Source organism: Rutilus rutilus (assembly GCF_951802725.1).
Source record: "Rutilus rutilus genome assembly, chromosome: 22".
Lineage (NCBI taxonomy): Eukaryota > Metazoa > Chordata > Actinopteri > Cypriniformes > Leuciscidae > Rutilus > Rutilus rutilus.
Genome location: NC_140227.1, coordinates 20,945,995 through 20,959,780, shown reverse-complemented (window position 1 = coordinate 20,959,780; position 13,786 = coordinate 20,945,995). Strand labels below are relative to the sequence as shown.

Genomic DNA, 13,786 nt, shown 5'->3' with positions numbered 1-13,786 from the left:
GGTTGAGTGATTTGAGGTAACTTACTAAATTCTGTTATATTTATGCTTAAAACATGGGATTAGTCATATAGAAATCAGTTAAATATGAATATATTTTAGAATAGATGAAGCATGTATCAAAGAGAACTGACTGTACGCCAATTTGGATAGGAAAGAATCACTTGAAGTGGCCGAAAAACATTCCAACACATTCCAAGTGTTCAGTGGGCATGCAGTGATGTGGTCAAAGACCAAAGATAAACGCAAGGAATGTGAATTGAACAGCCTTTCAAAATGTACTGTGTAACCCCAAATTTGTGCTTACATGATGAATTGTAATTAAAATATACACTTAGAAAAAGAGTGACACAATGACTTTATATCATGATCTTTATTATGATTTCCCCCCACCTAACAGACCATCTTGATGCGAAATGTAAAAAACAAAAACAAAAAAACAATGGAAACAGTATGTAAAAAAATCTAGCAATACATTTATGATTCTAAAAGCTGCAATGATAGCACAATTTAAAGCCAAAACAGGGTGTCATTCATAAAGATGACAACAAGAGTCTCTTTCGCTGGTGTAAACAAACAAGAGGCGTGTACTATGCAAATAAATATGTATACAAAATCTGATCAGTTCATAAATATACAATATATATTGTTTTTTCAAGTTGCTACATATAGGTATTTTTCGTTATTTATAATTAATTACAGTACAGACATTTATGTCACCAAAAAACACTAAGAGAGACTAGCAATGCACAGCTGTTTGGTCATGAGTTTCAGATACCAGCTTGAGGCACCTCACAAACCAGCAACATGAAGAGTAGTAAATACACGTGAATTCTTCAAGTCTAATTAACAAAGTATTAAATAAACCATCATCCTTTGAAACTTAAACCATCATATGACCTATGTTCTGCAGTTTTAGCAATAATACATAGGCTTAACATTAGTCTACAGTCTTGTTTTTAACTAGTGGACACCAAATTGTTCTGATTTCAAGGGTAATAATCGGTAATGACAGAATTACTATTTCAGGAAGAACAATCTAAAGAAGAAAAACTAAACCATAAACTCAGGAACTTAAAAGTTAAAAACTAGTTAGTAAACAGAATGATGACATACTGACTGGTTTAGACAATTATAAGGTATTTTGCTTCCAAGTGCAAACATAAGACCAGCTTATGCCACTTCTCAACATGAAAACTACAGTGAATGCTCAGATATATTTGTTAAATACTGTAGAATATCAATTAAAGGGGTTAGCAAGTCGGATGCGACTAATCATGAAAGTATAAAATATATGCAAACAATTTCTCAAAATTGTTGAAACAAAAAAGCAACTAAATAAAAATAAAAATTATATATTATAATAAACATTAATATATTTCTGACTCTTTAAAGGATTTCATATGGATGCATCATTTCATTTTGAAATCTTATCATGCTTATTTTTTCAGGCCTCAAAACTGCCATTTCAGTTCAAGATCACAATATTTTAGGTCAACAGTCCTTTTCGAGTTCTTTGAAATTGTGGAATCGATGACTGTGGACTTAATGGTATAAATCCCTGTATTAGAGCTTTAAAGTTCATTTTAGAGACCAGGCATATGCTTGTTTGCATGTCTAGAACTTCAGAGAATATAAGCCCTCCAGGAGAAAAAGCTCATCACTTCAAGGTCCTCTATATGAAATGCTTTTATCATAACTCTTCATAGCTACATATAGATATTTAGATATATAGATATAAACAAACAAGTATGCAACACATTCACTGCTGTTATAGTACATTAAAATGCATGAGTTCATTAAACTTAGAGTAGTCTTGTATATAATTAAATGACTGTTAACCTGAAACATATTAGTTACAAAATAGTAATTAAGAATACATATATCTTATAATCTATTTTATTCTCTGAAAATATATAAATATATCTCAGGATGAAGTGGAGATGATTAACTTTACATTTTGAAAACAAATTATAGATACATTACAGTAACATCCCATTAATACACACACAGAGTATGGAGAAAAATAAACAAAATGTATCTTGTAAACACCAGTTTACAATCAAGCTAGATCTGACAGCCAACACACTGATCTACTATTTCAGTTCTGTGTCGTTTAAAGACGCCTCCTGATTTGCTGAACAATGTAGGGATGAATCAATAGGTATGAATGCAGTACAATAATTGTACTTTTAAATAATGCTAATGAGCGTCACCTGCGCGTCACACAGGTCTCCAGTCCCGCGGAGGTGCTCCGGAAGGATAAAAGGAGGAGTGACGACAGTGCAAGACGAGAGAGGACCAGGCCTGGCCTTTTATGTTGGTATTTATTACGTTTATATGCGGCAGTCATCCGTGAGGAGCTGCTGCTTTACTTTCGTTTTCTTATTTCTTTATTTTATGATTAAAACTTTGCGTTGAACGTTCGCCGGTTCCCGCCTCCTTCTTCCCTGAACGTGAACTTTGTTACAAATATATATAATTTATATAATAATAAATAATTATTATAATATATATGTATAATGTTCAGTATCTCCAACCAAATGCTATTTTGTTCTGCTGTAATTTTTTCTTGGTGTTACAGCATTTATGCTACAAATTAAGGGTGAATTATATCAGTTTTTCTTAAGGAGTACTAGTACTTGAGCACAGTTTCAGACCGGTGCATCCCTATAAGAAGGTGACATTTTGCATTGGATTTTGCAACATGTTGCATTAGAGGCCCTAGGGTGTGTTGGCTGCCAGTCAGACCAGTGTTCCAGGTGAAGGGGGCTCAGAGCCGGACTCTTTTTGAGTGCTCCCCTCTGAGGGGAAAGGTTCTGGGTAGAGAGAGAGCTCCACGGACCTGCCGTGATGAAGAGAGAAGATCAAACTGAAAATGGCAGCATCAGAAAATATATAGTTGAACTAGTTAACTTACAGCTAAACTATTCAATCAATAACAATAATAATATTTTAATAATATAATAATAATATTAAAAAAAATGTATTCACAATTGTGTAGTCAGCAAGGATCCATTAAATTATTACAAAGTGACAGTAAAAACTTTTCCATTGTAACAAAAGCTTTTTATTTCAAAGAAATGCTGTTCTTTTCTATTCATCAAACAATTTCGTTTCAACAGATATTAAGCAGCTCAACTGTTTTTTTGTTTGTTTTTTACATTGATAATAATAATAATAATAATAATAATAATAATAATAAGAAATGTTTCTTGAGCACCAAATCAGCATATTAGAATGATTTCTGAAGGATCATGTGACACTGAAGACTGAAGTAATGGCTGCTGAACAGCATTGCCTTAAAAATAAATGCCTTTTAAATCATTTTTTTTAAATATATTAAAATAGAAAACCATTATTTTAAATTGTTATAATACTTTATAATATTACTGTTGTTACTGTATTTTAAATCAAATAAATGCAGTCTTGGTGAGCATAAGAAACGTCTTTTAATTTTTTCTAACCCTAATATATATTACCTACATACAGTATATTAGGGTAAGATGAAATATAATATAATATAATATAAATGATAAAAAGGGTTATATTTGTAAGCATTTATAACACTGCTACTACTACTACTAGTACAAGTAGTAGTATTTACTATAGTCATTTTCAAGACTATTCCAGTCATTTCCATGATTATTTCAAATTTTCTGATATTTTTCCAAAACCATGGGAGCCCTGCTGTGGGGTGAAAGAGAAATGTGAAAAACTCACCTGGCATGCAAGGGATGTCCGTGAAATGAAGCTGACTGAGGTATTTGACGGTGCACAGAGTACAGTGGGTCGGCTGGGATGGACTGCGGCTGGTGCACTAGGTGGTGGTGAGTATGTGAGTGGCGCATGGAAAGTCCGTCGTGACCTTTGGCCGTAGTGGAATAGCCTAAGGCGTTCCTCAGATACCAGTCCCGGAGTCCCTCCAGAGCCAGTGCCTTGTGCAGACTGCGGGTGGAGTCCTCAGGAGTGGGCAGAGAGAACTGAGGCGGCCTGCGTCCGAACGCTGCAGCAGTGGACAGCTCTGTGTGGTGAGGGAGCAGGTTGGGAATAGAAGAGGTCGTGGATCCAGAGGAGGGATGTGACAGATCATAAGCCGAGAACAACACGGCATCCTGTGGGATGAAGGGTCCGCAGGATTTCGTTCGTGTCACTTTGACCCGACGGGGTTCAGACTCTTGACCCCGCAGTAGCATGGGGCTATAGGAAGGTGGAGCAGCAGCCAGATGTAACTGCGAATGTGAGAAACCGTTATAATGCGGAGGGGTGCCCGTTTGAGGAGTGGAGAAATCCGGCCAGATTCGTCCTGTTGACTGGTTCTGCGGAGCCTGGACGGGCCTCTTTTGCTGTTTGCCCCAAATGTAGTCTATCAAAATCTCATTGTAACCAGTGCCACTGCCACCGAGAGAGGACCGCATTCGACCTTGGTCTTTAAAGCCCATCATCTGACTCTCTGGGCTGCCTTGATATATCTGACGGAGCTTCCCATCCGTGAGGGACTCAGAGCTCTTGTATGGTCCAGCGCGGGGTGGCATGCCGTTGCGGGGAGGGCCGGGCTCAGGGAGACTCGAGCGGTCAAGTAGAGCCTCAGAGCTGTTGCTACGTCGAGCGCGGGAGCTGTAGGGGCAGCTGCGGCGCTCAGATGAGGAGCCCTCCAAAGATGCCAGTGGGACAAACTGAGGAACATCTGGACTGCCACACCACTGCTTTAGTGCAATACCACCAGACATCTCCGGCCTAGCAGAAGGAGAAGATAAGACAGTAAGAAGTCATTAGTGGTAATAAGATTTAAAAAGAAAAAAAACATTTGGATCTAAAGCCAGTGAGAAGATGGCAGACGAAGCAAGAACAATTCTAAAATATTAAATATTTCATTTCATACTGAAAAGTTTTAAAAGTAAAAGTTAATTTTAAATTGTTTAATTCCCAATATTTGATCAGTAAAACATTTTTTAAAGAAATTAATTATTTTACTCAGCAAGGACGCATTAAATTGATCAAATGCAACAGTAAAGACATTTATTATGTTATAAAAGATTTCTATTTCAAATAAGTGCTGTTCTTTTGAACTTTTTATTTAAAGAAAAAAACATACATCATGGTTTCCACAAAAATATTAAATGTTTTCAACATTGATAAGAATAAGAAATACTTCTTGAGCAACAAATCAGCTTATTAGAATGATTTCTGAAGGATCATGTGACGTGACACAGAAGACTGGAGTGATGATGCTGAAAATTCAGCTTTGCATCAGAGGAATAAATTACATTTTAAAATATATGAAACATACATTTGTTATTTTTAATTGTAATAATGGTTCACAATAATATTGTTTTTACTGTATTTTTGTAAATGCAGCATTGATAAGTATACGTTTTCAAGTTTCCAAAACAAAAAATATATGAACAACCCCTATCTTTTGACCGGTAGCATTTGTCTATGCTTATAAGAGCATTTTATTTTAGCTTCGCAACAAGCTAATATCAAACTATATTAGAATCATTCTTGCAGATTGTGCTATTTCTGTGTTGCTGGCCATTCAAATGCCAGTTTGGTTGTTGCCTTAGAAGGCAGATGCATATATAGGCAGTAGGCAACTCATTAGGTTTTGGAACAGAGCCAAAGTGTAGACACTACAGTGTACAAATAGCAGAAGGAATGGCCAGAAAAGAGGTAGTACCTCACATGGACACTGACTGGTGCAGTGCGGGACAACAGCGGTGTGGCTGGAACACTTCTGCCCTCCACATTGGATGCACTTCTTGGCATAGAGTCACTCGGGCTGGATGAACATACATACATTCATAAGTTTTAATTGTAGTGTAAACCTTACCCATTTCAGCTTGTGAAAACATCCCTTCCTCCCCTCCGCTCACCTCACAGAGCTTGAGGCTGAGTTGCGGCGTGTCCTCATCTCGTAGTAGATCTCCACAGGCGACAGCTTCCTACAGAGCCTGCTGTCAGGACTGCCTGGGGCCAGCCGGGGGTGAGACAAGGAGCGATGCTCAGGTGCCACACTGGGAGACGAATCCTCTGTAAACCACAGTTGACAGAGTTGTACAATATCACAGTTACAGCCTGCCAAACACAGGCCAGTGTGGTAAAATGAATCAGAGTACTGAGATGTACATTCATTGTTTTATAATGTTAAGAGGCCTCACCATTGTCATGTGATGTTGAGTCTGACATTGAACTGCTTTCTGACTTCACAGTTTCCTCTGAAAATATAAAAAATGAGAATAATTCCATAAAAAATAATTGCACAAAGAACAGATTTCTTATTGTCTATCATATAAATCATGAGATGAAACAATTGTTTACACTACTGTTTAACAGTTTAGGGTTGAAAAGATTTGTTCATGTAATATAGTTTTTTTGCATTTTATCTTTTATTCATGTGATGGCATTACTCCAATCTTCAGTGTCACATGATCCTTCAGAAATCATTCTAATATGCTGATTTGGTGCTCAAGAAAATTACTATTATCAAAGTTGAAAACAGTTGTGCTGCTGTACAGCATTTATTTGAAATAGAAAACTTTTGCAACACTGTAAATATCTTTACTGTCATTTTTAATTATTTTAATGCATCCTTGTGAATAAAATTTAATTCATAAAAATGTGTCTGACGGCACAAGTTTTTTAAAATATAAATGTTCTGTTGCAGTAATCTATTGGTTAAAAACATAATCAAGTCATTTATAAATATCAAAGTCTGTCAACATTAGTCCATTGTCCTTTTCAAAATGACTCAGTTATCATGCATTTCCTGTAGATCCATTCCCAATGCATTTTGTACCAAATAACCAATGTTAACCAGAATATCATTTGTGCTTGTGTGTGTGTGTGTGTGTGTGTGTGTGTGTGTGTGTGTGTGTGTGTGTGTGTGTGTGTGTGTGTGTGTGTGTGTGTGTGTGTGTGTGTGTGTGTGTGTGTATTGTTACCCGTGTGACATCCCCGATGAACAGTCCTCTTACTGTGCAATGTGTTTTTATCATAATCGATGCTCCGGCGCAGGGCACCACTGAAGAGAGCCTTCATCTGCCTTCTCTGACCTGGGTCATCCTACATGGAAAACAGATATGGTTATTATTGTATTAAACTGTTCCTTTTATTAGTTTTCAGCAAACAGACTCACCTCTCCTTTTGAGGTGACATGAGGGGCCAGGCCAGCTCGGCGCTGAACAAAGGGAGGTCTTTCCCCGTCTCCTAAAGGAAAATCCTGTGGAAGCTTCCCTGTGAGCTCCTGTACAGACATTTAAAATTTTACTTTGTTTCAGTCGCTTCACTATGGGGAATATTGTGCTGTTTGTTGCCATTCGTTAGAACAGATGGTTCTAATAAGTACGCCTAGTTCAGATTTTTTTGCACATCTACATAGAAAACACAACTTAATAACAAATAGTTCTTCACATAAATGCAAATCCTAACACCCAAACTTCAAACGTCAAATAAGAAAATTCGCATTTAAAACAGAAAAATCATGTAGATCTAGAAACTTTGTGAATCAGCTCGATGCACACTTCCTTCACTGTTGAAGTCATCATTTTGTGTTTGTTTCTTTGAGAGAATACTATTTTATAGCGACTAACTAAAAGTAAAATACTGTTCCAAAATTGAATAAACCATCTCACCGCCTCCAGAAGACACACTTGCCGCAGCTCTCCAAGACGACTGTTCAAAAGGCTCTGCAGACTCTGTTTTCGCTCCTGCAGCTCTGTGATTCGCTCTGCTTGAAGCTTGCTGTCCTGACAGCCCTTGACATCTGTGAACGAGGACAATGTGCATGAGACAGAAAGCCAAAGTTGTATAAATCCATTCTAAGGGTACAACATTCTTAATTAAATATGCACTTCCCTGCATAATTTTGGGGTCAGTAATAATTGTATTCAGCAAGGATGCATTAAATGAATCAAAAGTGATAGTAAAGACATTAATAATGTTAAAAAGGGTGTATGTGTGTATTATTAAATCATACAAGAATTAAAATTAATAGGTTTAAATGGTACAAATAAGCCCCCAATATCAACAAACACAAAAATATATAATATATATACTGTGCATCCCTGCTTTCCATAAGGAATTCTCAACAAGGAATTATTTAAGTAGGCTTACCTGGAGCTCCTAAGCCCATGGCAGTGATCAGGTGACCTTTGACCTCCATTTAATGTATTTCAGGAAGTCTTGTGAATTTAGCTCCCAATTAACCCTCAGCTCCTGTGGACAAAGAAGAATGTATATCTATTGAACGAGTCTAAATTAAGATACCAATGAGCTGAGACTGATCTGAGGAGAACCTCCCATCACCTTATAGTTTGAGTCATGTGAGGCATGTCATTCAGTGTTGAGGGCCACAATACTGCAGTATCCCAGTGGACTGCGGAGGGAGCCACAGTGCGACTTCTCGATTTACTGCTGAGCCCTTAGTGTGGAAGAAAAAAAGTATTAATTGTTATACACTGATAACTTTTATATGTCCCTAAGATCAATTAATTTTGACTTCTGGCTGTAACTCAGTCCTCTAAATGATGGCTTATGGGAGGTTAATGGCTTGTTCTGCCTTAAAATGCAATTTAAAGACACCAGAACACATTAATTTACAGAGGCAAATAGTGCTATCAAAATAAATGAAAAAAGATGGTGACCGGTTTTATACTTGAATCGTTGCTGTGCCAGTAAATCATTCATTTAAAAATTACCTCTCCTCTTACTTTCTGGAAGTCATGTCATCAGAGGGTAACATGACCGAGGGTGTGAAAGTGAAAGCTTATATAAGCTCATTGAGGAAACCCAGATTATCCAACAATGTTACAACAACGTTCAAATCTGGGGTTGCAGAAGCTTGAGTCTCACAACCAAATAGCTCAGATTCGAACAAATGAGTAACAATTAATGAAACATAATAAATAACAAATGTCAACAATTTCACCAATATTGTGTAGGCTATGCTAAAAAAAAAAATATTTTTAAATCTGAGCTCACTTATGAAAATCTTTTTTTTTTTAAACAGAAATAAATCTTATTTTTATGTCATAAAAAAAATACAGAAATTTTATCTCCAGATTTATTTATTTTTATACATTTTGACTACAGTAGTGGCCAAAAGTGATGTCCGGAGGAGATATTTGTTTTGCGTGAGCCTTAAGTGCGATTAAGTCATCAAAATATGAGGAAAATATTTTAAAGGGGTGGTATAGTGCCCCTGTTTTACAATATGTAGCCTAAAATATGTCTCTCTTGTCCCAAGGGTGTGTATGTTAAGTTTTAGGTCAAACTTTTTTTTTTTTTACAGCATGTTTAAATTGTCCCTTTTTGAGGGTCAGTAAAACCACGTTTTGGGGGTGTCCCTTTAAATGCAAATGAGCTGCTGCTCCCGGCACAGAGGGCGGAGCTTTAAGAGCTTGTGTGTAAAGTCAAGTCACCTTTATTTATATAGCGCTTTTTACAATACAGATTGTATCAATGCAGCTTCACAGTGATAATATGAAAATAAAATAATACAACAAAGTTTGTTTCTAGAAGAAAATTGCATCATCGTCCACCTTAAGTAAGGCAGATCAATAATACTGTTGAATATTAAATGTCCCCAACTAAGCAAGCCAAAAGCCAAGGCAACAGTGGCAAGGAACCAAAACTCCATCAAGGTGACAGAATGGAGAAATAAAACCTTGGGAGAACCCAGGCTCAGTCGGGGCCAGTTCTCCTCTGGCCAACGAGCGAACAGTTTATGATTATGATCCAGGCAGTATTACAGGTCAGAAGTCAGATTGGATCATCACAACATTCAGAATATTTATCCAGTTCCATCTGGTTGGAAGTCAGAGTCATCACGCCGGTATGGAGATGTGGAGATGCCGGTATGTGTGTGTGTGTATGTGTGTGTGTGTGTGTGTGTGTGTGTGTGTGTGTGTGTGTGTGTGTGTGTGTGTGTGTGTGTGTGTGTGTGTGTGTGTGTGTGTGTGTGTGTGTGTGTGTGTGTGTGTGTGTGTGTGTGTGTGTGTGTGTGTGTGTGTGTGTGTGTGTGTGTGACGAACACCCATCATAACTGCAGCCGTAAATGTAGAGAATTTTCTGACATGATTTTACGCATCACTCCTTATTATGTGTTAGCCTTTAAGCAGGCGATACAAAGTGGTAAAATAAACTGCCCTGCGCGGACCACTCTTTATCACACACCATCTACAGCAATGCCACCATCAGTGAGGAGATCCTCATTTTCTGTGTAAAAGCACGTCTGCAGGTTTTTCCTACAAAATACAACTTATCACTGTGGTTTCCCTCCACCCATTCGCCCCTCTGCATGCTGCATGACCCCCCCACTCAACACCTGGAGTCAGTAGCCCACATCATGAATAGTTGTTCATCACTTAAAGGACTATATACTGCCAGACATGACAGACTTGTGGACCTCATTGCTGCTCAGATTCCCTACGTGTCTGATGAGCAGATCTTTAAACACACTACTGTACAGTCTGAATGGTTTAACTCACCTGCAAACACTTTTTTAGGAATTGCTAACACACCAGATATTGTTAACATCTCTCAGAATGGCAAAACAGTTACACTATCTGAGGCGTCATGTGCATTTGACTTGTTTATGGAGGACTCTTACTGCTCTAAGATTCTAAAATATCAGTCATTGATATCGACCATTGAGAACCTTGGGTACAAATGCCAGTTTATTGTGCTAGTGTTTGGTATTCTAGGTCATGTTCACAGGCTGGCGATCCGTGGACTTTGCATTGGGGGGATTTCTAAAACAGGGGCCAAACAGTTGGCAAAGTACTGTTCAATCTCAGCAACTATAGGAAGCATGTTTATTTGGAAAAGGCGATGTTTCCTGTACCCTTAGAACTGTATAATCCATAACAAATGTGCTGATATGTTATAATCTGTTGGATTATTTAAAAAAAATTGATTCCTAGTGAAATTTGACTTAATGTGGAATCAAATAAAGTATATAAAATGTATGTGTGTGTGTGTGTGTGTGTGTGTGTGTGTGTGTGTGTGTGTGTGTGTGTGTGTGTGTGTGTGTGTGTGTATGTGTGTAAGACAGCCACAAGTTTTATATTACTATGCAAAAATTGCATTAAAAAAAAGCGCAACATTTTCACAACATAATCAATTATTAATATTTAGTTGGTTCTCTCGTTTTTGCATGTATTCATAATTTCTTTGTATGACAGCCTGGCCAAAAATTAAGTCTGCAAAATTAGGTATGTTTCATTGCGTTATCACAAATAAAACATTATTGACTTACAAGCACAACTACTCAATACGCTTGCAAATCTTGAACAATTTTTTTTCAATATTCGAATAAAGGGTAAAGATGTCAATTTTCATGTCAATGCATTTAATTACATAAAATAACTTGCATACTGACATCCACTTAAAATGTATTTGAATCCACTGTACTTTCACAAACAAGACAAAACATTTCACATGCCAAATGGCACAAAACAGTCTGTTCATGAATCACACTTAGGTTATAAAGCCTGCTGGCAAGACGGACAGAACAAGCAGAATGTGTTTTTGTTTATGAGGAAGTGGCGTGGGTCATGTGGTACGATGGATGGCTGGGAATGCACCCAACAACAAAACAAGACATAAAACCACCATGTGCAGGGTAAACAGACAACAAAGAATAGCAAGTGTAAGTAGGGATATGCAAAAAAAAAAAAAAGGCAAAATATGTATAAAAAAAGCTGCTCTCATACTCCACAACAGAATAACTGAAAGAATAAGATTCTTCAAAACAATATGAGCACATCTGGCAGACACATGCTAGCAGATATCGCACACCTCGGCCCTTTGCCTCAGCTCTTGTAGAGACCTGGCAGAGAGCATGATGGGAGGAGAGAGTTGAGGATAAATGCTCCAAGATCAAAACCTGACTCAGAGAGAACTATGAGAGAGATATAAACAAGGGATTTGTGGGAATTTGATGACAAAGCACCCAATGTCCTAGGACAAAATATGTGAAAGAGATAAAGTGTGAGAGAGGGAAAAGCAAGAGAACCGGAGGTCCATTATTGTCTCACAAAAATAAAAATTAGACAAAAAAATACTAAAGGAAAATACCAAAATGCAACTACAGTATCAAGCATAGTGATAGAAATCTCTGAAAAATAAATAGAAAAAATAGAGAAAAAAAAATGTCGATTTGAAATGATTGATCTGTTTCTGTTGACAAACATCAATAAAACAAAATATAAGAGTGTGTGAATTGACATGTTAATGACAGCTGTGGCAGATGAGACTGTATACACAGCTGTGACCCCAATGCATTTGGAGTATCTATGACATCCAAGTGTCAAAAGACCTGAAATGAAGAACGCTTTACTTGACTAAGATTTTCATTTTATAGATTGTTATCACTTATCACCATCAACTAAACATCAAACGCAAGTCAAACGAGAGCAAAAAATAATTCCAATTAACTAACATTTTGAAAGCAATTATTTATCACGTGACACGCTTGAGCTACTGGGGAAACTTTTTGCTTTAATGTGGTTACAAAGACTTACCTTGACCGAATTAAGTCGCTAAGAAGATATCCGAAAAAAGGAGAGAAAAGCAGCTGTTTATTTCGTTACATGTCCGATTTAATTAACATGTTACTCTAGAAAGTTGTCTTTAATGCACGACGTCAAATGTTTATCGCATTTCTTCTTTGCAGACGTTGCAGCAACTCAGGCAGTAATTTCTACGAGCCCTAAAGGCAACAAGGACGAAACCATTTCCATGCGCTGACGGGGGTTACACACTCATAAAATGGCAATACAATATTAAAAATACACAAGTAAATTTTATTATACATTTTAAGTTATATATAAATTGTATCTGGGTCTGTCCAGGCAATTCGGCTGTATATAAAATCGAATTCGAGTCCAAATAAGCTATATAAATGCAGATTATGTCGGTAAATTCAATGGTTTGGTCTGAAAAGCGGACAGGTGAGACTGTGGCGTCCGTAACAACCATATGGTTTCTAACTTAAACGTCGCAGACAAGAATGTATACTCTCATTGCATTACTCTGCAGAACATAAAAGAAGATATTTTCAAGAACATGGGTAGCAAACAATTCATGGACCTCACTGACTTCAATTAGGCTATGAAAAAAACTGGGGCTCAACAACTGTTCGGTTACCGCCATTCAAGAAAGACATTTTTGGGCGAACTATCCCTTTAAAATAGCAAATTGCTTTAAAAGAATTGAAAAAATTTAACCATGCATTATCATTGAATTAAAAAAGTGCAATCTTCACAATTTCCTATTTTGTTTTCCACAGCTGAAATTATGTCACATAGGTTTTGAATGACATGAGGGCGAGTATATTGAATTTTCATTTTTAGGTGAACTATTCATTTAAGTCAATAGTCATGTGGTCAAACAAACATTAAGCAGTGTTTACTTAGAAAGTTACTGACCTCTGCATGCAGCATTCCTCTCAGCTTTCTTCTGTGCTTTGGAAGAAAAACTGTGACAATACCACAGGTAATTTATTTAGTTTTAAAACAGACTTTTTCAAGCTTTAAAACAATCAAGTATTATATTATTTGATTCCGTGCAAAGTCAGTCTGTTATTAGGTGACATTTTTATTAAAGAGTCAACCAAAGAAAATTTGGAACGTAAAATTAGTTTATGAGCTTTTGAGCACTAAAAATGACACATTGAACACTTGTTATTAGTTCTCTGCAATGTTTTACACCTCCATCTGCTAACTGCATTTCTTTTTTGGCTAAACTGATGTTTTAGAGAAGTGTACATGTTTTGCTGAATTTT

At 36.9% G+C, this 13,786-nt stretch overlaps 1 protein-coding gene across 2 annotated transcripts; it reads right to left on the bottom strand.

The window, feature by feature from the left end:
* Nucleotides 1–174: 174 nt before the first annotated feature.
* On the bottom strand, nt 175–12,680 carry ccdc120b (coiled-coil domain containing 120b). Of its 2 annotated transcripts, none has more exons than XM_084396144.1 (11): nt 12,525–12,680; nt 8,305–8,419; nt 8,113–8,214; nt 7,632–7,762; nt 7,136–7,243; nt 6,942–7,062; nt 6,159–6,215; nt 5,874–6,030; nt 5,678–5,779; nt 3,721–4,734; nt 175–2,842 (listed from the first exon to the last, which is right to left on the bottom strand). In XM_084396144.1, exons 3-11 carry the CDS (start codon nt 8,159–8,161, stop codon nt 2,743–2,745), a joined length of 1,839 nt encoding a protein of 612 aa, XP_084252270.1. In that variant the 5' UTR covers nt 8,162–8,214; nt 8,305–8,419; nt 12,525–12,680; the 3' UTR covers nt 175–2,742. The 2 variants fall into 2 exon arrangements, with proteins under 2 accessions (XP_084252270.1, XP_084252271.1); XM_084396145.1 differs by having other exon boundaries at nt 6,975–7,062.
* Between the last annotated feature and the right edge of the window lie 1,106 nt (nt 12,681–13,786).

Coding starts and splice junctions, on each gene's coding strand:
- ccdc120b (XM_084396144.1), bottom strand. CDS start 8,161: ATGGAGGTCAAAGGTCACCTGATCACTGCCATGGGCTTAGGAGCTCCA. Junction 6,031..6,158: donor CTCAACATCACATGACAATG/GTGAGGCCTCTT, acceptor TGTGGTTTACAG/AGGATTCGTCTCCCAGTGTG. Junction 4,735..5,677: donor CCAGTCAGTGTCCATGTGAG/GTACTACCTCTT, acceptor TCCTTCTGCTAG/GCCGGAGATGTCTGGTGGTA.